The sequence below is a fragment of the Panthera pardus genome, unplaced genomic scaffold (assembly GCF_024362965.1).
Source record: "Panthera pardus isolate Hobbes unplaced genomic scaffold, ASM2436296v1 HiC_scaffold_26, whole genome shotgun sequence".
Taxonomy (NCBI): domain Eukaryota; kingdom Metazoa; phylum Chordata; class Mammalia; order Carnivora; family Felidae; genus Panthera; species Panthera pardus.
Window position 1 is genome coordinate 409,002 of NW_026526832.1, and position 24,009 is coordinate 433,010.

At 39.3% G+C, this 24,009-nt stretch overlaps 1 protein-coding gene across 1 annotated transcript in view; it reads left to right on the plus strand.

Moving 5' to 3' along the window:
* DNAH6 (dynein axonemal heavy chain 6) overlaps positions 1-24,009 on the plus strand; it is a 241,924-nt gene that overhangs the window by 150,650 nt on the left and 67,265 nt on the right. The window contains exons 46-52 of the mRNA XM_053890890.1: positions 6,847-7,078; positions 14,995-15,147; positions 16,410-16,550; positions 17,870-18,112; positions 20,602-20,769; positions 21,489-21,724; positions 22,843-23,104. Coding sequence (XP_053746865.1) covers positions 6,847-7,078; positions 14,995-15,147; positions 16,410-16,550; positions 17,870-18,112; positions 20,602-20,769; positions 21,489-21,724; positions 22,843-23,104 — 1,435 coding nt within the window. The remainder of the gene's footprint in view (positions 1-6,846; positions 7,079-14,994; positions 15,148-16,409; positions 16,551-17,869; positions 18,113-20,601; positions 20,770-21,488; positions 21,725-22,842; positions 23,105-24,009) is intronic.

A 24,009-nucleotide genomic window follows, 5' to 3' on the forward strand; every position in this document is an offset into this window, starting at 1 on the left:
CCTCGGAAGTCACATAACATCATTTATACCATACTGTTAGTCAAAGGAGTCGCACAGGCCTACCCAGTTGACAACAAAGGGTCAGAGACTCTGTCCCTTAACAGGATCAAAGAGCAAGTAGGACCAGAAACGTTACTGCAGCCATTTTTGGACAGTCCCGTGTACCACAGAAAGATTAGGTGGATTGTCCCAAGTCCCCTAGCTGGTGAGTCACAGACTGAGAATCGCATCCAGTCCTTTGGCTCTAACTGTGCTGCGGGTGCCTCCACCCAAAATGGATCCACTTTTTTCATTATAGCCCTCAAATATTTGAAAATTGTGACTAGGCTCCACTTAGCTTTCCCTTCTCTGAGCAGATATAACCCAGATCCTCCACTGTTGCCTGTTAGAGATTATTTTCAGCCTCCACATACTGAGCACTTGATAATTTCTCCATGTTCCACTTAAAACGTGATGCCCAGATTTGATATAGTATTCTGTGCAATCCGCAGTGTAAAGTGTGTGTGAGGACAGGATTTCCTGCAGTCTGCTACCATAGCAAGATTTTCACGGCTTTGTTTTTTTTCCCTCGTCAACTACATTTTAGTGTTGGATCGTGTTAAGTTGGACAGTTAAATCCTCAGGATTTTTTTTCTATAAACCATAAGCAATCAATTGTTTTACCTTTCCTATACTTCTGCTGTTTAATCAACTCTAATTTGAGAATCTATTTTTTGTCACAACTCCAGTGTTATAACAATAGTTTGTCACTGGGTTGTTGAGATACCACTTGCTTCTTATCCTTCCCCCTGCCTACATACCCGCATGCTAGCTAGCTCCTAACAACTTTTATCCTATAGCTCACACTGGCCCTAAGCCTGGAAAAAAAAATAATGGTCTAATAATACTCTGGTCTGAGAAACTTCCTGGAGAAGAGACCAGACTATAGGCAAAGTCTGCTTAATTGCATTTATAATCTTTGTTATTTTTATGAAAGAGAATCAGCAGGCCACTCAAGGATTGCTTAAAATATCACAGGAGGAAATGAAAAGCCATTTGTAGAATGGAGGAGACTTGGTGTTCAGATACACAAAGGGCTGCCATGTGAATTACAGCATAGACGTCTTCTTTTTCTAGGGAGGATCAGAAGGTAGGAATTAGAGTAAACAAATTTCTACTTGTAAGAGCTCTCAAATACCTACTGCTGAAGAGCAACAGAAAGGGCTTCATTATGAACATGAGTTATGGGAGAATTCAGTAATTTAGCAGATACTACATTTCCATTTGTTGGTGACATTTTACATTTATTTTTTTATTTTTTAATTTTTTGCATAGGATAAGTAGATAAAAGCCTTCCCAAACCACAAACATTTTTTTTTTTTTCTTTAGAGCCTGTGTTTTCAAAGGGCAATTTGCACCTGGGTATTTCCACCCATTACATATGCCCAGAGTTGTCACCACAGTACAAAGATGGTAAAACAGATCTCAATGAAAATGTAAGCTACTAATTAGGACAGCCATCTCTTGCCTACTGCAGTAGAGAAAATGGAATGCTGGGGGATTCCTAGTGGAGGGACTTTTCTATCTATTGATATGTAGGTTGGCAGAAAAAATAACACTGGGAAGCAGTGTTATTAAGTTATAAGCTTTTTGTTATTAAGTGCTGTAAGATTTTTTGTTTCCAATAATATCAGATGAAAATAATCAAAATACTGTACTGTACCTGAAACAAGGAAAGAGTAACATATAAAGTGCAAGATTTTTTAACAGTCAATATTTCATCCACTGTGGAACACATGCACATTATGGAAAAAAACAGCAAAACATTGTTACATATCCCTTTACCTCTCAATATTATACCAACCTAGGTGACTGAAGAGAAATAAACAGATGATGTGATGTGTCTTCTGTTTAGTGTGCACTGTGACAGAGACAACCATGGAAATAGTGCCTACATCATCTATTTGCTTACTCAAGGGGAGGAGTTGGCAAAGGATCCTAGAGAAGGGCCAATAGGAAATATTTTGGACTCTGTGGGTCATATGGACCTTGTCACAACAACTCATTTCTACCACTGAAACACAAAAGCAGCCACCTTCAGTAAATGAATGAGTGAGCATGGCTGCATTCCAATAAAACTTTATTTATGGACACTAATATTAGAATATCATATGATTTTCACATATGAAAATATTACTCTTCTTTTGATGTTTTTGTTAGCCACTTAAAAACGACAAAAACATTCTTAGCTAATAGGCCATAAAAAAAATTTTAAGGGGCTCCTTGGTGGCTTAGTCTGTTAAACATGGGACTCTTGATTTCGGCTCAGGTCACGATCTCACAGTTTGTGAGTTTGAGCCCGGCCTCAGGCTCCACACTGACAGTGCAGAGCCTGCTTGGGATTCTCTCTCTCCCTCTCTGCCCCTTCCCTGTGCATGTGTGCTCTCTTTCTTTCTTTCTCTCTCTCTCTCTCTCTCTCTCCCTCTCCCTCTCCCTCTCCCTCTCCCTCTCCCTCTCCCTCTCCGTCTCCTTCTCCCCAAATAAATAAATAAACTTTAAAAACACAGTGAAGGGGCAGGATTTGGCCCACACACCATTATTTGCTGACCCCTGTCCTGGAAAAAGCTGTGTTATCGAGGCAGTCAGGGCAGGGAAAGAGCAGACTGGCCTGAGGGACAGAAGAAGGTATGAAACTGAAAGAGACAAATTTGAAGGTTTAATTCTTATTTTAGAAGATCCCAAATAATGACTTAGAAGTCTACTTCACCCTGGAGGAGCACTTTTCAATGTAGACTTCCTGTTCTATGCTCATGCTACATAGCTCCTATCCCCTGCCACCAAAGATAATGGTGCATAGGAGCTGTTTGATCAATGTTTTCTAAGTCATAGTGTTTAAGATCTGGAAGTAGAAGTTGGTTACTTCAATATAGATGATTTGGTAAAAGTGTACTGAATTTCAGAGGGAGATTAAGAAATGACATTTGTCTCCCTTTTTCTTAGAAGTGTAATTTTATTTATAAAAATTCATATCACCAAGATCTTCTTGAGGATAGAACTATTGCAGAAAAAAAGGCATCTTTGTATTTCCTACGAGGCAGAACTACATCTCCAGTTGTCCTCCCCTTATCCACAGTTTCACTTTCTGCAGTTTTACTTACCCACAGTCAACCTCAGTGAGGAAGCAGACGACCCTCCTTCTGATGATTCGTCAGAAGGTCAGTAGTAGCCTAAGTCCAAGTCACAATGCCTACCTCATTCACCTCGCTTCATCTCATCACGTAGGCATCTTATCTCAAATCATCACAGGAAGTACAGTACAATGAGATACTTTGAGAGAGACCACATTCACATAACTTTTATTATAGCATATTGTTATAATTGTTCTGTTATTATTGTTGTCAATCTCTTACTGTGACTAAATTATAAATTAAAATTTATCAAGTATGTATGTATAGGAAAACTAAGGTTTGATCCTACCCATAGTTTCAGGCATCCACTGGGATCTTAGAATGTATCCCCCATCACTGAGGGGGGGAACTACTGTACTTTGTGATTATTTTTCTGATCATATGGTAAACATACTCATTATAGAATTTAGAAAAACATTCATAATTTCACCTCCTCACCCAGCGACAACCACTATTAAAATTGTATGCTTCTTTCAAATATATTTGTAAGTATATAGAGATTTTTACAAAGTTGTATTATGGCACATATTATTGAACATCATGCCTTTAACACTTATATTACATTTGCCTCCAAAATCCTATATAATTAAATACTATTTTAAAACATGGCTTTAATGGTCACATTTATGACATCCTAACGTATTTTCTGTTCCTTTTTAATGCAACTTCTTTCTGTTTCATGGTCTCCCTCTCTCTCACTCTAACGATCTGAAAGGATTCTATTTGCAGCTAGCTTTAAGTTTTGTTTTCTAATATTGTTAGTATGATAGGAAAAACATGAAAGAACTAAATATCCATCACTAGGGAACTGGCTAAATAAGTATGGTATATTTGTTGCTGTATTTACTAGCATGAAAATGTCCATAATACATTATCTAGCAAAACAATCATAAAACAAAATGTAATTAGAGTTTAATCCCATTTTTGTAATACACACATACAAGTCAACATACATAAATTCACTGAACAAATGCTGATGAAGCCCCTACTATGCTAGGCACCGTTCTCAGAGATCAGAACACCCAGGCCCTTGGGGCACCTGGGTGGCTCAGTCGGTTGAGCATCCGACTTCGGCTCAGGTCATGATCTCACGGTCTGTGAGTTCGAGCCCCACGTCGGGCTCTGTGCTGACAGCTCAGAGCCTAGAGCCTGCTTCGGATTCTGTGTCTCCCACTCTCTCTGCCCCTCCCCCGCTCATGCTCTGTCTCTCTCTCTGTCCAAAATAAATAAACATTAAAAAAAAAATTTTTTTAAAGAACACCCAGGCCCTTGTGATAGAGCTTACAAATGGGGAAGGCTTAGCACTTGTTTTCTCCCCTCAGTTACAATGACTGTGTTTTACTTTCATAATTTAAAAAATAATAAAGCCATTATCACTTTCAAATATTTGAACCTAGTCTTTTCTAATTATTAGAATTTTGAATAAAATTAAGATAGATACTCAGACACACAGGCAAACTTCCTGTTAAAAGGGAGAGAGAAATTAAATCTACCGTTATAATTCTCCCATGCTTTCCTAGTTTCTGATAACCCAGTCTGAAATTTTAGATAAATCGTGATGTAATTAAAAAAAATTATTTTTACAGTTTGTATCTTCTTTTTAAGAGGAATTTATCGATACTATCATCTTTTTTATCATCTTAACAATAGTATGTGGACTCGACTCATACACACTTCTCACTTTATACTGACATCTCTCTCCCTTTCTTGGGTTTTTTTAGTTTTATCTATACTTCTTGGGGCACCTCAGTGATTCAGTTGGTTAAGCGTCTAACTTTGGCTCAGGTCACAATCTCACCATTCATGGGTTTGAGTCCCGCATCAGGCTCTGTCCTTGACAGCTCAGAGCCTGGAGCCTGCTTCGGATTCTGTGTCTCCCTTGCTGTCTGCCCCTCCCCTGTTCATGGTCTCTCCCTCTCTCTCAAAAATAAATGAACATTAAACAATTTTTTCTTTAGTTATACTTCTTTATATATCTTCAAGAAATCTTTTAGGAAGGTTTAGATGGCTTATGCTCTGAGCAATAACATGACAGCTTTCCCTCTAACCATTGTCTTATGGAATGTCATCTTATAAAATAGTCACCTAAGGCCAGCCTGAAATTATTTGTCCCTTTGGGAGTAATTTGTCTGCCTTTTAGATGCTCACAGTCTCTTCAGTTATGTCTAAAATATAGATTTCTATATTTCTATTTTATATGTATGCATGCACCCGTATTTTATTTTATATTTATGTATCTTCTAGAAAATCTTTAATGTTTTGCCTCTCCTCTCTGGTTTTCTTTCCTGACCCTCAGGGACTTCAAATCTATGGGTTCCGCTCAGGGGTTTCTTCCTACTGTTTCATCAGCTGTCACATCAGTTCTGTCCCCTCCGGTCTCTCCTTCTGCACTTCCATTTGTGTGGCCTCTGGGATCACACTTGTTTCTCCTACATTTGTCCTCCTTATCTCTATTCTCTTGTCATTGTAATGTCATTATCTTTCTTCTCTGCATTCTGGATAAACTCCTTGAGTTTGTCTTCTACTTCACCTATTGAATTTTCCACCTATTTCAAATTCCCATTTTCCTATTTGCAAGGCCCGTGTTCCGCTGAGGTTTTTTGTTGTTTATTTGTTTTAATATTTATTTATTTTTGAGAGAGAGAGAGCATGTGAGCAGGGGAGGGGCAGAGAGAGAGGGAGACAGAGAATCCGAAACAGGCTCCACACTGACAGCTGAGAGCCCGACACAGGGCTCAAACTCAGGAATCTCGAGATCATGACCTGAGCCAAAGTCAGACGCTTAACTGACTGAGCCACCCAGGTGCCCCTCCACTGAGGTTTTCAATTTGTTCATCAGATTTTCCATCTCCAATTTTTGCTAAACTCAGCTTTTCCCCCGAGTGTTCACTCTAGTATCACCATAGCAGTGCTTTTCATATTCTTGTTGTCAACGTGAATCAGAAATTTTCTAAAATGTTGTCAATATCTTAGATTAAATTCATTTCAGGGCATTCCCACTGAGCTCCCCTTCTGAACCGCACTGTCTTTTCCTAGACCCAGCAGTATTTCTGTATTTCTGCTTGCTCCTCCTTATAAATGAAGCCCTGGGCTTGTTAATACAATGGTTATAATATAAGCAGTGGCTTAGATCAGCCAAGGTTCTGACAAAATCCTTCACACTTTAGAGAAAGGAGAAGAGATTTTCTTTTACTCTACATTTGCATGACCAAGGCCAGCAGCCTGTGGGAAATGGGAGAGATGGACACAATGAAAGCTCAGCAGGTCTTTCCTCCCAGCCATGAACTTTATTTATTTATTTATTTATTTATTTTGATGTTTATTTATTTTTGAGAGAGAGACAGAGTGTGAGCAGGGTAGGGGCAGAGAGAGAGGGAGACATAGAATCCGAAGCAGGCTCCAGACTCTGAGCTGTCAGCACAGAGCCCGACACGGGGCTCGAACTCACGGACTGTGAGATCATGACCTGAGCCGAAGTCGGACACTTAACTGACTGAGCCACCCAGGTGTCCCCCCCACCCCCACCCCCAGACATGAACTTTAGCCACACCTGCTCTTTCCGATGGCCTTTTGTTCAGGGAGTATTCCCCACTGGCCACTAGCGGTCCATACTGGGTCAGGCCCTCTGATCCACATCTGTACACTTGAAATACGTCTTTCTCTGCTTTGTTGCCTGCAGGATTGCCCGCATGATTCGTCAGGAAAGAGGCAATGCGCTGCTCGTTGGAGTGGGAGGCACTGGAAAACAGTCTCTTACAAGACTTGCAGCTCACATATGTGGTTACAGATGTTTGCAAATTGAACTGAGCCGAGGTTATAATTATGACAGCTTTCATGAAGACCTGAGGAAGTTGTACAAACTGGCTGGTGTGGATAACAAGAATATGGTCTTCCTCTTCACCGACACCCAGGTACATGTTTAAATAGCTAAAGTACAAGTGTTATGATCACAAGTGTGCTTTGAATAGTTTGTATGATACAGTGCAAGGAATTGCTCCCTCAGATAACAGATGTCTTGGACCTTGTAAAAGACTTTTATAATACATTTTCATTTATTTTACCAACTGTTGTGTCACCCTTTAAATTCTAAGTAAATATGATCAAAGGTTAAGGGGGTAAGAGAAGTTTGAACTTTTCTTTGAGAAGGACATAGATAACAAAAAGTAATAAATTGTTTCTATAGCAATAAGTATAAGGAAATTATACCCTAACTGAAATCAATTAGGGAAATATGCTTTACCCAAGAAAAGGAAAATAACAATAACGATGGCTGTTTTAGTGTTAAATTAACTTTAAAATTAAAATGGGATTTTATCTATGTCTATAAGAACAAATGTAACTGTTCTTGAATTTGTTCTAAACAAGAAAATTTTCTACATTGACTACACTTAGGCATTTTAACATGAGGGAAAATAAACCTCTATAGAAATCAGCCAAGCAATAAAAAAGTAATGGATCTGATGCGTAAATATTTTAAATTATTTTAAATTAAGTACAATCATAAAATGGGAAAATATTTTTAACATCGGTGACATGCAGTGAATTTATACCTGAATATGTTAACATTTTTTACAAATGAGAAAGGACCCAGAGTCAAATGTATATACTCCACCAGCTTTGGCCACCAGCAGTGCCTGCCCTGGTCCCTAGCTGCTCAACCTGGAGGCACAGCTGGGGACGCCAATAGCCCTTGCAGCCACTGTGACCCCCCCTGCAGCACTCACCAAGGCACACATACTGTGGATCCCAGCAGCCGCCTCAGCTGAAGAAACATAACACACTCGTAGGCCCAGCACCACTACCCATCCCCACACTTGGTGCCCTGCTCCTCTAGACCTGGGGCTACAGCATGCTCCATTGTGCCCCCACCTACACGTGAAAGTCTGCCCTTACTGAATTCAGTCCATAAAGTCTGGAAGAGGGAACTCCCTCAAACATGCATACACCTACATAAGGCTACAGATATCATGAAGAACCAAGGAAACACGACCCCACCAAAGAAATACTGTAAGCCTCCAGTAACCGGCCCCAAAGATATGGAGACCCAGGCATTGTCGCACAAAGAACTCTAAACAATTACTCTAAAGATGTTCAGAGAGCTACAAGAGAACACATGTAAACAATTTAACTATAGCAGGAAAATAATACATGAACAAAATGATGGAGAATGACATCACCAAGATCACAATATAGGTCATTCCTGACATCACTCTCCCTCACACGAACAACCTACAATAGTTATTCATGGACAAGACACCACTGAGGGAACCCTAGGACACAGGGCAGAGGCTGAACCACTCCCTGCACCACAGGGACCAAGACAGACCACATTAGAAGGGTAAGTGGAGCAGCCACAGACTGATCACATTGCCCCTCCCCCAAGCCAGCACACCACCACCCCAAGAGGTCTCCCCTGAGCCTACAGTTCCTCCAGTGGAAAGAGAGAGTCCGGGGGGAACATCCAGCTCCCCTTGCATTGTGGGTCACTTCTTGTGTATTCCACTCCAGTCTCACATCACAGGGATCTCAGGGAAACCTGAAGGACTTGACCGCAGAAAATCAGATTGTGGTGGAGAAGGCAGCGTGGGCTTGCAACCCCCAACACCTGGCTCTTGGCAGTCTGAGTTCCTACCTGCAGTGCCCAAACAGTAGTCCCAGCCAGCAGTTTTGTGCAGTATGACCAGGGAACTCAGCAGAATCCAGGGCTTCCTGATTCAAGGTCCTCAAACAAAGAGCCTTGCTGGCCCTGGAGCTCCCCCACCGCACCCAGGCAGAGGAGCTGAGTCATAGCCCTACACACCACTGGGGTGTAACTCCCACCCCTGCCCAACTGGAAAGCTTGGCCTGAATGCCTGGGAAGTTGTATAGACCAGCAACGATCAAGTGAAAAGTAGAGCAAGCAGAGCTGATCATCCGCAGAGCAAAGCCAGTGGCCCCATACAGAAAGGGGACTTGGGGGCACAGGTTGGCCTGAGTCAAGACCACAAAGAAAGTGCCTTTCTGGCACTGGAGCCAGTTCTCTTGCTCCACCCTGGTGGAGAAACTGATTTGTGCCTCCACCCATTGCTGAACACAGCTTTTAGCCCACCTGACCAGGGAACCTGCCTGGCCCATCCAACAGCCCTGCTCCCTGTCTACAAAGCAAAACCAGTGGTTTCATCTGGTCAGTACACAGCCTTGCTTGAGTTAGGTTCCCAAACAATGAGCCATGCAAGCCTTGGGACCCACTCCACGGCCCTACCAGGAGAGGAAGCTAATTCATAGCCTTACCTGCTGCTGAGTATAGTACACAGTCCCAACCATCTAGGAAGCCAGACCACAGAATCTAGGCAAACACACAGCCCATCCTACAGCCTTGCTTGGGTAGAGAACCAAGTCAGCGTCCTATCCAACTATTCTCACCCAGCAACACCCCACCCCCAACCTCAGAGCTTGGGCAGTGGCCTTGCCCCCAAGTAGACCCTGACAGCAAGTCCCACCTGCTCAAGGATTACTAGCTGACATGTCCAGAAACCCAAACTAAGCAGAGTGGTGAAGAACTGCCTCTGTCACAGCAAACCTATAAAGTCTCGAAGAGGAGACCACTTACTCAAATGTGCAGATACCAAAGTAAGGAATCAAGGATCATGACACCAAAGAAAATGAATAGAGCCCCACTAACTGACTCTAAATACTAAATAGGAGATCTATGAACTGTCAAACAAAGAATTCAGAATAATCCTCTTAAAGAAATTTAGTGAACTATAAGAACACACAGATGACTAAACAAAAATGGGAAAAGCAATGCATGAACAGAACAAGGAGGTGAACAAAGAAAAAGAAACCATCAAAAAACCCAAACAAATCCTGAGCAAAAAAATTTAATGGAGAGCTTCAGAAGCAGATTTGATCATGCAGAAGAATCAATCACTTAAAAGACAGGATGTTTGAAATTATCCAGTCAGAGAGGCAAAAAGAAAAAAGAATGAAAAAGTTTACAAGACCTTTAGGACATAATGAAAAGAAATAATTTCCCAATCATGGGAATTCCAGAGGAAAAGAAAGAAAAAGGAACAGAAAGTATATTTACAGCAATAATGGCTGAAAACTTTCCAAACCTGGGGAGAGAAATGGACATCCAGATTCAATAGGTTAAAGCCAAACAGGGCCACTCTGAGACCCATTATAAGTAACTATATATAAAGAACTCATACAAATCAATAGCAAAAAAAATTCAATTTAAGAAAATGGGCAGAGGATCTGAATAGACATTTTTCCAAAGAAGACATACACATGGCCAACAGGTACATGAAAAGATACTCCAGGGTGCCTGGGTGGCTCAGTCGGTTAAGCATCAATTTCAGCTCAGGTCATGATCTCACAGTTTGTGGGTTCAAGTCCCGCATCAGGCTCTGTGCTGGCAGCTCAGAGCCTGGAGCCTGCTATGGATTCTGTGTCTCCCTCTCTCTCTGCCCCTCCCCTGCTTGTGTTCTATCTCTCTGTGTCTCAAAAAATGAATAAACATTTTTAAAAATTAAAAGAAAAGTAGAGATACTCCACATCAGTAATCATCAGGGAAATGTAAATCAAAACCACAATGAGATGTCACCTCACACAATTTATGCCAATAAATTAGATAACCCCGAAGAAATGGATAAAATCCTAGAAACATACAAAGATAGCTACCATGGCTATCATCAAAAAGACAAGAGAGAACAAGCATTGGCAAGGATGTGGAGAAACGGGAACCCTATGCACTATTGGTGGGAATGTAAATTGGTGCAGTCACTATGGAAAATAATATGGAGGTTCCTCAAACACTTAAAATATGGAGGTTCCAGAACTACCATATCATCCAGCCATCCCACTCCTGGGTATATATACAAAGGAAATGAAAACAGGATCTCATAGAGATATCTGAACTCCTATGTTTATTGCAACATTATTCACAATAGTCAAGATATGGAAACAACCTAAGTGTCCATCAATAGATGAATGGATAAAGAAGATATGGCATATACATACACATACACATAATGGAGTATTACTCAGCATTGAGACAGAAGGAAATCCTGCTGCTTACAACGACATGGATAAACCTTGAGGGCATTATGGTAAATGAAACAGTGGACAGAGAAAGACAAATACTCTATGATATCACTTCCATGAGGATCTAAAAAAAGCCAAACTCATGGAAACAGAAAGCATAGTGGTTACCAGGGGCTGGGGGATGCAGAAAATGGTGAGAGGTTGGTCAAAGGGTACAAACTTCCAGTTATAAGATGAATTAAGTTCTAAGGATCTAATGTACAGCATGGTGACTATAGTTAACAATAATGTATTATATGGGATGAGCGCTGGGTGTTGTATGGAAACCAATTTGACAATAAACTTCATATATTGAAAAAAAATAAATAAATAAAATAAAAAATTTAAAAAAATAATGTATTATGTACTTTAATGTTGTTAAGAGAGTAAATCTTAAATGTTTGCACCACAAAACAAAGAAATGGTAATTATATGATGTGATGGAAATGTTAACTAACGCTTCTATAGTGGTAATCATGTTGCAATATGTAAATATAACAAATCAATACATTGTATGCCTTAAGTTTATACTATGTTATATGTCCATTAAATCTCGATAAAGCTGGAAAATAAATACAAATACAGTCTTTTTCAAATGAAAAGGAAAAGACAAGCCCATCAATAGAAGAAATATAAAAATGTAGTAAAATGCAAATAGAAAGTTCCTTTAAAAAAAGAATTCAAGGGCTTTAAAGACCTGAAAAATGTTCAGCCTTCCCAGTAACCAAAGAAATTTAAGTAAAGATAAATGCCAGGGGTTGGCCTTGCACATTGACAAAGGTTAAAAATCATAATATTCATTGTTGACAAAGATGTCGGAAAACAGGCCTTGCATAGAACTCACCAGTGAATTAGCAAAATCTTCTAGAAAGTAGTAGCAATATGTAGATAAATTCCTTAAATTACTCTTACTTATAATTACAGCTGCATACAGAGTTGTATGTGCAAGAATATCTGTTGCAGTATTTTAAAATAATGGGGTATCTGGGTGGCCTAGTTGGTCTTTAAGCATCCAACTCTTGATTTCTGCTCAGGGCATGATCTCACGATTAGTGAAATTGAGTGAGTCTTTGGACTCCACACTGACAGCCTGGAGCCAACTTAAGGTTTTCTCTCCCTCTCTCTCTGTTCCTCCCCTGCTTGTACATGTGTGCGTGCATGCTTTCTCTCTCTCTCAAAATAAATAAACTTTAAAAATAAAATAAAATAAAATAAAATAAAATAAAATAAAATAAAATAACAGTTAATCTGAAATAGCCTTATTATTCACAAGTTATTTGTGGTATAATTATACAATAGGACACTGTAAAAAAATTAAAATTACTTTGTAGAAATATACACATTAATTAATGTGAAAAACGTTTATGATGTGTTGTTACATCATAACACATATACAAATCATCTACCATATAGGTTCTTTGTCTTAATATATATCTAAACAGATATGCTGTATATACGATTTGAAAATGTCTGGGTCATGGGATTGTGAGTTATTGTTTTTTTATTTTCTTAGTTGTGTTCATCAGTAGTTTCTTATTACTCTGATATTAAAATATTTTTTATAAGTTTAATGTTGCTTTTAAAACTCCAAAAATAAGATCAGACTGTCTTTCTCCACTTTAAGCAAACAAAAGGCTATTACACTCTGTTAAAAGCCCCAATCAATCTCAAATGTTCTATGCTAATGGAGAGTAAACATAACCATAATAACTAAAATTAATGTGTGTATATATGCATGTATATATATATATATAACTATTATAAATATGAGAAGTTGAGACAAGCAAGATGTTAAAAATAGAGTTTAATTTGCTATTTCTAGCAAATACAAAGTAGAAATAAGTATGTTTAAATAATATGAAGAATATAATTTCTAAGCTGGAATTGATGGCTATATACTATAATTATATTTTACAAAGAAAGTAAATATTTTCTAGTACTACTGAAGGTTTACAAAAATTGGCCATATGTTAGGTTTAAACAGATTTTCAATAAATTCAAAAAAGCATAAACTATGCTGATAACATCCTTTGTCCATGCTCTAATCAAAGGAGAAATTAATGATGTGGCTCAGCACTTTAAAACATTTATATAAAGAATTCCTGAGTCAAGAACATCAGAATTTAAATCTCTATTTTAGAGAACAAGGAAATGAACTTAATATAAATAGAAATCTGTGCGATGCAACCAAACAGTTCTTAGGATTAAATTTGAATAAAAAATTCAAATTTTTTATTTGAATAAAAAATTAGAAACTACATAAATTAGGGGCACCCGGGCGGCTCAGTCAGTTAAGCTTCTGACTCTTGATTTTGGCTCAGGTCATGATCTCACAGTTCGTGAGATCGAGCCCTCCCCATGTCCAGGCTCTGTCCTGCAGCATGGGGCCTGCTTAGGATTCTCTCTCTCTCCCTCTCTCTTTCTACCCTTCCCCCACTCGTGTGGCTCATGTGCATATGCACTCTTTCTCTCTCTCTCTCTCAAAATAAATTAATAAACATTAAGTAGAAAAAGAAGCTACTTAAATTAGTTGACTTAAAATTTTAGGAAAATAAAGGTCACAAGGAAGAACAAAAATAAAAAAAGCAAATAATAAGATAAAGGTAGAAATAAGTAAATTATGACAAAGAACTAGTGTTTGCTCTTGGGGAAAATTAACAAGACACAATTATTCCAACTTTAAGAAAAAAACAAAAAGTTACAAATGAAGAAAATAAAGTAACAGATACTTTGTCATAGTTAAATAATAGGACCCAAACTTTTTTAAAACTAAAAAGTTAACTAAAACAAAAGGATAAATGATAGATTTTTAATATTTGCATCAATTATTAGAGGCAAAGGTTTATTTTGTAGTATGAAAATTACTCATTCAAATTTAAAAGTAAACTCCAATATATAAATGATTACAGTTTGAACCGATCTTGTAAAGTTTATTTATCTATTTTATGAGCAAGACTGTGAGCTGTCAGTACAGAGCCCAACATGGGGCTTGATCTCACAAATTGTGAGATTATGACCTGAGCCAAAACTAAGAGCCAGACACAACCAACTGAGCCACCCAGACACCCCTGAACATATATTTTAATGGAAAATGGTAAATGTGGAATTACATTTGCCCTTGCTAATAATCAAAGAAATGGAAATTAAATTCTCCCAAAGCAAACACTTATACTCCCTAACCTTGTAAAAATAAATGTTAAAGGTTCATGAAATCATATTTGAGTTGAATGGGAAATTTAAAATCTTTCAAAATCCAGAAACTATTCATGCATTTTAATGGCTAGTCTCCCACCTGGGAGTTTATCCCCAGGAAATAACACAACTGGGGAGGAAAATTATAGTCCTACATATGTTCTTAAAATGTAAACAAAACTGTGGACCATTTAAGTCTATGGGAAAATGTGGCACATCAGCTCTATAGTATGTTATGCTATACGATAAGTACTGTACAGAACCATGGATACATATTTATGAGAAAAGTTAGCTGAAAGAGGGCAGAATATAAAATGTTTACACGTATTACTTGAACCATGTAAAAGACCAATGCCTTTTAAGAAACAAAACAGAAAGGAAAAAGGAAAAATCAATTACTTCTATATTAAAATATTAAGATTCTAATTTTTAATATTATTTTCTCTTAAAGATAAAATTAACTCAATGTGGATTTTGATTGAATATTTGCTTTACAATTTACAAGTAATAAATAAAAAATCTAAACTGGTTGAGTGAATTACAACGATCACTCTGCTTTCTTCCACAGATTGTAGTAGAAGAATTCCTAGAAGATATAAATAACATCCTGAACTCCGGTGAAGTGCCCAATTTATTTGAAAAGGATGAACTGGAACAGGTTTTAGCAGCCACCAGACCACGAGCGAAAGAAGTAGGAATTTCCGAGGGGAATAGAGATGAGGTAGGACACAATGGTGATAGGCTTTACTAAGACACAAAGTTGTGTCTGCCTTTTTTTCTTTTTCTTTTAATGATCTACATCTCCCTTTGAGGAGTCCATGGATGGATTTTTGCCCTGAATATAATTGTCTTCCTTTGTAATTCTATGTATTTTACTTCCTACATTTGAAGCATTGCTACACCAGACTTCCAGAGAGATCAGTGGGAAGCAGAAAACAGAATCCCTACTGCCCCATGGATGTCAGGGCCTTGTCTAAACAGGACAGTTTGCCTTATCCTTCTTTAAACACAGATGTATTTCACACATCCTCAGTGCCCTGCCTGAGGAATCCAGTATTTTGGATCCCCTTGCCTATTCTCAAGGTTATAGCACCTAAAACAGAAATGGATTCCCCCACCTCTCCCCAGCCAGCCCCATCTCGGAAACAACCCAGCTCCTGTCCTCTCCCATTTCTCCACCATGGTGCTAGATTCTGTGCACTGCCATCGGTCTACCCTAGTGTTTCCCCTTGCTTCTACACCTTTAATTTTTTTGACCATTCTTTCTTATGTGTTTTCTTCTGTATCCTTTCGTGAGATCTCTTCTGCTAGGTCAGGGCTTCTAAGTACAGACAGCAGGGTCTACTTCAGCTGACGTAAGCAGAAAGGGTTTATCTGAGGAACACAGAATCACTGAGAGAGCCCAAGAAAGGGACTCTAGGCTAAATTCCTCAGAACGAACATGAGATGCAATTGGTAGAAGTCAGCGGTCAGGGAAGCTGCTGAAGCAGGAAGCCACTGAACCGATCAGCATGTTGCTGCTTCGGCTGCCAGCTCCAAAGCCACGTGACCCCAACCAGGTCAGAAAGCAGTGGAAATAAGGAGCCACATCAGAGATAGTTCTCCGGGTCCACGCCCCTTCTGCTAGACTCTGCACCTGCATACATAGTGGCTACCTTGCCCCCTCTCTCTTTCTTCCTGTGCCTTCTCCCCCAAAGCAAAAACCTGTATGAATACCTCTCTCCACTTTATTCTAGGAGCCTCCTTAAATACACTGATGAGAAGGACCTACATCACATCCAGAACCCTAGTTGCAATGGAGTCCACAAAATGTCATTTTTAATCTTTCCAGAGGGGTCGGAACAGACATTGAACAAAACAGTTCACATATCTACTACACTAACGCCAGTTTTATCTGATATTGGTAGACCCAGAGGCAGTAGCTAACACTTGTTGTCATTGTTACTTCACCCTTATTTTAAATTGAAAAATCTCTTTTGTCAGGTGTTTCAGCACTTTATCAGCAGAGTCCGTCAGAAGCTGCACATTGTTCTCTGTATGAGCCCTGTTGGGGAGGCCTTCCGGTCCCGGTGCCGAATGTTCCCATCCCTTGTGAACTGCTGCACTATTGATTGGTTTGTCCAGGTTGGTGACATCCCAGGATACCTCTTTGGGAAGATGGATTCACTTGGTTTTAAAGGAGTAACACATTGTCCAAGAATAATTCAGGTGTACCTGCATTGGCTTTAAAGCCCACTAGGAATTTACTCATATACAAGGGATAACTATGATAGTCATTGAACAAAGGCTAAACAGAATTTCTAAAGGAAGAGGAGACTATTGAATTTAGCAATGTAGAAATTATTGGTCATCTTGACAAGAGCGGTTTCAGTGGAGTGATGAGGAGAAGGTTCAAGAGAGAAGAGAGGAGAGGAATCAGGCAGTGAACGTAGGCAACTCTTTCAAGGAGTTTTTCCCCGAAAGAACACCAAGAGATGGCTAGTAGCTACAGGGGTACATGAAGTGAAAAGTGTTTTTAAGTGGGAAACACAAATAACACATATGTGTGCTGCTAGAAACGATCCAGAAAAGAAATCTGTTGATGGAGCCAATGCCAATGCGTAGGCAAGAAGAGATGGGATTGAGTCATCAGTGCAGGGGCTGGTCTCCGCAGGGAGCGTGCACAGTGTAGCCCAGAGAAACAGGAAGGAGGGCAGAGTATATGAGCACAGAGACAGGGAGATGGATAGATGTGGGGGTGAGAGCATGCTTAAGTTCTGTTTTCTTTGCTTCTGTTTCCTTTGGTGATGTGGGAAGCAAGGTCATCAGCTGGGAATGAAGTGGAAAGAGGAAGTGTTAGCAGTCTGTAGAAGCACTTATGGGCTGCACCAAGAACCCACTCAAGCCAGCTGTCACGAATTTAAAGTGAGGCCAATCGGCATGGTTGTGTGTTTCTCTCTAGCCATGCTCCACTACACAGTCACAGACATGGGGTAACAGAGAGTTGTATTTGACCAAGTTTCAGGTGAGCACAAAGAAACAAGAAAGAAGCAAAGAAGTTGAGGCGAAGAGGAGGGTGATTATAATGATGGACCCGAAGTCCTGCATGATGTAATGGACCTGCGTAATAAACAGAGTAAGGACATGAGGTCCTCGTATTGTATGTGATTGTATTCATGGAATTATTCCAAATACACCCAATCATTTATTCATTCAATTAACAAATACTGGTTGAACAACTTCCAAGTGCCAGGCAGTGTGCAGATAGCAAATGCAGACCCAGACCCCCCTCTAGTGAACCCAGCCATTCAGTTCATTAAATATTATAGACATGAGGAGGAGTTAGTTAGGTAAAATGGGGGACAAAGCAAGGAAGAGTTCCAAAGAAATACATTTTCTTACTTGTTAAAATGTACACTGTAGAAATGAGCAACCGATTTTCCAAATTATATCTTTATTTACAGTGGCCTAGAGAAGCACTTCTTTCTGTATCAAAGACATTTTTCTCCAGCGTTGATGCTGGAAAAGAAGAAATGAAAGAAAAGCTTTCCCTCATGTGTGTGAACATTCACTTGAGCGTCTCCAATATGGCAGAACGCTACTACATGGAGCTCCGGAGACGGTACTACACAACGCCCACCTCCTACCTGGAACTCATCAATCTTTTCCTGACTATGCTGAGTGAAAAAAAGAAGCAGTTGGTTTCAGTAAGTTTAATATTATCAAAAAAAAAAAATTTTTTTTTTTTTTGCTTGAAGTCAAAACTTGCCAGAATGAGTGGAAGATCTACATACCATCTTACCTGCTGGAGCCTTCTCTATCCTGACATGTGCCCTTAACAACCCACAGCAGACAAAAAAAGTGTCTCATGCTGTCAGCCCAAAGACCTTCCCCTTCCTTGATATTTATATTTTTTGTACTGTCATTTACATGAGTGTGCCTCAGTAGTAGTGAGCATCAAAGGTAAGCAGTGAATTAGACATCTCTGTAGTATTTAATAAAAACCTTTTGTTAAGCAGTAGAGATGGAGTTTGCTGATCTATCGTGTGTCAGTATTTCCCATTAAGAGCAAGGACTTCAGGGGCACCTGGGTGGCTCAGTCAGTTAAGTAACTGACTCTTGGTTTCAGTTCAAGTCATGATCTCACGGTTCGTGGGTTCAAGCCCACATCAGGTTCCATGCTGACAGTGTGGAGCCTGCTTGGGATTATTTCTCTCTCCCTCTCTCTCTGCCCCTCCCCTGGTCATGCTTGCTGTCTTCTCTAGATAGATAGATAGATAGATAGATAGATAGATAGATAGATAGATAGATAGATATAGATATAGATAGATATCTATTTTTTTTTAAAAAAAAAAGAGTAATAAGGACTTCAGTGTCAGCCAGGCTATATACAACTTATGTTCTGCCTCTTTCTTGCTACACAACCTCGAGCACATTTTGTAACTTCACTAGGTCTTAGTAGAAAATAAGGATAGAGGGGCGCCTGAGTGGCTCAGTCAGTTGAGCATCCAACTTTGGCTCAGGTCATGATCTCACAGTTCATGAGTTCAAGCCCCACATTGGACTCTATGCTGACAGCTCAGAGCCTAGAGCCTGCTTCGGATTCTGTGTCTCCCTCTCTCTCTCTGCCCCGCCCCTGTTCATGTGCTCGCTCTCTCTCTCTCTCTCTCTCTCAAGAATAAATAAACATTAAAAAACATTTAAAAAAAGAAAATAAGGGTAGAACTACCCTATGACCCAGCAATTATACTACTAGATTTACCCAAAGGATACAAAAATGCTGATGCAAAGGGGCACATGCAACCCAATGTTTATAGCAGCACTATCAGCAATAGCCAAAGTATGGAAAGAGCCCAAATATCCATCAACTGACGAATAGATAAAGATGTGGTATATGTATACAATGGAATATTACTCGGTGATCAAGAAGAATGAAATCTTGCCATTTGCAACAACATGGATGGAACTAGAGTGTATTATGCTAAGCGAAATAAGTCAGTCAGAGAAAGATAAATATCATCTCATTTCACTCATATGTGGAATTTAAGAAAGAAAACAGATGAACATAGGGGAAGGGAAGGAAATAAGATAAAAACAGAGAGGGAAGCAAACCATAAGAGACTCTTAAATACAGAGAACAAACTGAGGGTTGCTAGAGGGGTGTTGGGTGGGGAGAGGAGCTAAATGGGTGATGGGCATTAAGGAGGGCACTTGTTGAGATGAGCACTCAGTGTCATATGTAAGTGATGAATCACTAAATTTTACTCCTGAAGTCATTATTACACTATATGTTAACTAACTTGGATTTAAATGAAGTAAAATAAAATAAAATAAAATAAAATAAGAAATATCTATATCCACCCCTTGGATTGTTGTGGAATTTAAATAAAATACTGTTTGCTAAGTACTTGGAATATGATCTGACACACATGAGGTGCTCAGGAAATAGTGGCTGCCATCATCATCACCACTTTCAGGCTATTAACCTGAAATTTTCAACACTTCAAACAAGATAAAAATAGAAGTATATACCATTAAGATATTTTTAATATTTTTCAGAGGGTTTTTACCTGGTAAATAAATGCATGCTTTGTATAACAACTTGATAAATATTTTGAAACCTGTCAGTTTGAACCAGACTTTCTGACTCACCTTCAAAAACTAGTTATTCCCAGTGTTTCCTCTACCAGGTACCACCCATTGATCCTAGTCAAAAGTTCCTTACCACTGGGAAGTAGGGTTCAGATCCAGCAACCAGAGCTAAGTCCCCAGAACACTGTCTCCCAGAACACTGACAAGTTCTCAGCTCTGTCCACCCATCTTGAGGAAACAGGTTCCTAGATATGTGGCCTCCAGGAATTCCTGTCTGAACTTGTCCCTCATTCATTCAGCATGCTGCCAAGCTGCCCAGCTGAGGGGATAAAAATAATACAGTAGGGGCCCTCAGCCAGCCCACAGTCCAGTGACATGCCAACTGCTGTGACTAGGGGGCATGGATCCAGACTCACCATGGTGAATGTCACGCTCATTTCCTAGAGTTCTGTTACCTGAAGATTTCTGTATGTTCACAGTTTTAAGCATTACAAACTGATTTACCAATTCTGTAGATGTAAAATTCTAGTACATGAGTAAGGGATGCCAGGAAACTTACAGTTTGTAGTTATAGTTAATAACAGATATTTTTATTGTCATCTAGGCACGTGACCGGGTGAAGAATGGTCTCACCAAGCTATTAGAAACCAATGTACTAGTAGATAAAATGAAATTAGAGCTTTCAGCTTTAGAGCCTATCCTTTTTCAAAAATCACAAGATGTTGAAGCCCTGATGGAAAAATTGGCAGTGGATCAAGAAAATGCCGATCAGGTATGCTACGTTAACCAACATTGTGGGCGAGAAGGCTTTGACCACCAACTTATCACCTATATATCATGCATGAGATTGGATTTTTTTTATTTTATATGTAATGAAAATAATTAAGTGATAGATTTAGCAATGCTTTTAAGTTGTAAAAAATCTACCCTCCATAAATACATTCTCCCTGAGAATGAGAGAACCCAATGAGTAGACAGAGGATGGTGAGAAAAGTACCCCCCACAAATAAAAAGGAACAGATTCATCTCCAAAGAAGGAACCGTTTGTTCCAATAATTTCAGCTCAGTTATCCTATCAACGTATAAGATGGACAAAGGAGGGCATAAAATGCAACATAGCAAATTCTCTTTCATTATTGGTATAATCCAAAGGGGCAAATATGACTCATTATCATTGACTTTGTTTTTAAACATTGAAATTCAAATATTGAGGGACGCCTGGGTGGCTCAGTCAGTTAGGCATCCAACTTCGGCTCAAGGAATGATCTTGCAGTTTGTGAGTTTGAGCCCGCGTTGGGCTCTGTGCTGACAGCTCAGAGCCTGGAGCCTGCTTCGGATTCTGTGTCTCCCTTTCTCTCTGCCTCTCTCTCTCTCTCTCTCTCTCTCTCTCTCTCTCTCTCTCTCTCTCAAGAATAAATAATAACATTTTTTAAAAAATTAAGAAAAAAACAAATATTGAACCCACCTAAGTAGATGTGTTTCAATGGCTAGGTCCGTAGCATTGTGCAAGAAGATGAAGCGACGGCAAAAGTGAAAGCTGAAGAGACCCAAGCAATAGCTGATGATGCTCAAAGAGACCTTGAAGAAGCTCTACCTGCACTTGATGCTGCTAATAAAGCACTGGATTCCTTAGATAAAGCAGATATATCTGAGATCAGAGTTTTTACAAAGCCCCCAGATATGGTCATGACTGTTATGGAAGCAATTTCTATTCTCTTGAATGCCAAGTGAGTAATTCAGAGTCACATGTTCCCAGAATGTATGGTGGAATTTCCTTGGTGTTTTTCTACATTGTCATTAATATGTTCTCATTCTCTTTTCCACCTTCTCATGGATGTGGTCAGTCATTCAACAAGTGGATTCAACAAGCATTTTTTGGAACATCTGTTTTGTGCTAGATGATGGAAGATCTGAAGCTCTTCTCTCTGAGGCACATATAGTATAGTGGGGAGACAAACATGAAAAATAATAATTTCAAGACATGTGAGATTTGCATAGTAGTAGGAGTTCAAAAAAAAAGAGTGCTCATGGAGAGGTGTGAGCAGGTTTTTGGGAGAAGATGCTCAGGAGGAGAGTGAGACCATGGAGAGAGCTCAGGGACATTTGATGCTCATGGAATGGACTGAGACAGTGATTGCATCATGCAAGGTCTTGTATTTCAACCTGAAGATAGGTAGTTTTCAAACCTTCTTTACTAATACACATTTTTTCCAATAAAAATTGTAAGAAATATTTCTATGTAAAACCGACCAAGCAAGGGTAGAGGACCCAGAGGACCCCCGCCCAGCTTCCCTGCTCACTCTCTGGCCAGCACCTCAGTAGGGCCTGGGAATTCTTCAAAGCATGGATGAACAGCTCCAACCAGAGGGGACTGAGAACCATTGAATATTTTCGACATGATTGGATTTTCTTGTGAGAAAGACCAACTTGGCAAAAGCTCACAAGGGGCAAGTTTGGCTGAGAGACATAAAACCATTTAGAAGGTGATTGTAGTGTCCTGGCAAGAGATTTTAAGGGTCTAAACTAAGGCAAATGAGGTAAAAAGAATGTGAGTGCCAGGGCATTGTAAGAATAAAACTATTATTTCCATAATGTCTTACATTTCTAAACCTATGATTTGATCATTCTTTTCTCTACCAAAACTGGGTTGTTTGAAACATGAGTCAACCAATTACTGTCTCACCAGGAATTGTGGTATACTTAACTACCAATTACTGGAATTAGAGTATGGAGATTAAAACTACCCACTAATTAGGATAATATCTTAGTGTTCTCAGAAGAACACATTTCTTTTGTTCTTAAATCACTTTATTACAGTGCTATTAACATCATGTCTGTCTTTCAGACCTGATTGGCCAACAGCAAAGCAACTTCTTGGTGACTCTAACTTTCTAAGAAGACTTCTAGAATATGATAAGGAAAATATAAAGCCTCAGATATTGGCAAAACTTCAGAAGTATATTAACAATCCTGATTTTGTGCCTGAAAAAGTAGAGAAAGTGTCCAAAGCATGTAAATCCATGTGCATGTGGGTAAGAGCGATGGATCTATACTCTAGGGTAGTCAAAGAAGTCGAACCAAAGAGACAAAAACTCCGTGCTGCACAGGTATATTATTTGTGTTGTAATATTTAATAGAATTAAAGGCCATAATCATTAATCATTCTAGCTCCTGTGACTTTACACAATATAGACAACAGTGCTCTTGAAAATTAGTTTTTGTTGTAAAAAATAGCTGGTGAAGATTATTTTTTCAGGAATGACCTCTAAAATCAGCCCTTCCGCAGCATAGAAGAAAAATGAGTCCTTAGTATATTCATATCATCAGTCTGATAGTATTTTTGAGGTGCCATTCAGCTCTAGCATCTGATGCTCTGTGTTGCATTTGCTAATACTAACCCCCCCCCCCCAACTCTATGGTGTCATCTGAGGTTCTAAAACCTGCTTAAGCTACAGTTGGATGTGAGGTCCCAAGCAGAATGAAGAATGCTCATTGATGGAGCAGGTTACTGAAAGGACCATGGCTACAGAGCTGGGGCAGCCAATTTTTCTATGAAGATACAGATAGGAGATGTTTTAAGTTTTGCTGCTATGTGGTCTCTGTTGCAATTACTGAACTCTGCAGTTGCAGCACAGAAACAGCCATCAATAACACATACATGAGTAAGCATGGCTGTGTTCCTATGTCGCTTTATTTATACACCCAGGAATTGAGTTTATACAGTTATCATCTGTCATGAAATGTTCTTCTTTTAATTTTCCCCCAACCATTTAAAAATGTAAAACGAATCTGAGCTTGCTAACTGTATAAAAACGGGCAGCAGGCTGAATCTGGTTTGCAGACCCAGCTCTAGAGAACTATTCAGGAAAGATTAGTTTTCCCTGTTGTGTGAATATTTCATTCATTTCATCATTTAAAGTTAATCCATTGTATTAACTAGTTAATCTCAAATGCTTGGAGGTTAAAGTACAGCAGTTCATCTGTTTCTCTATTCCTTCGATGATTTATTTTA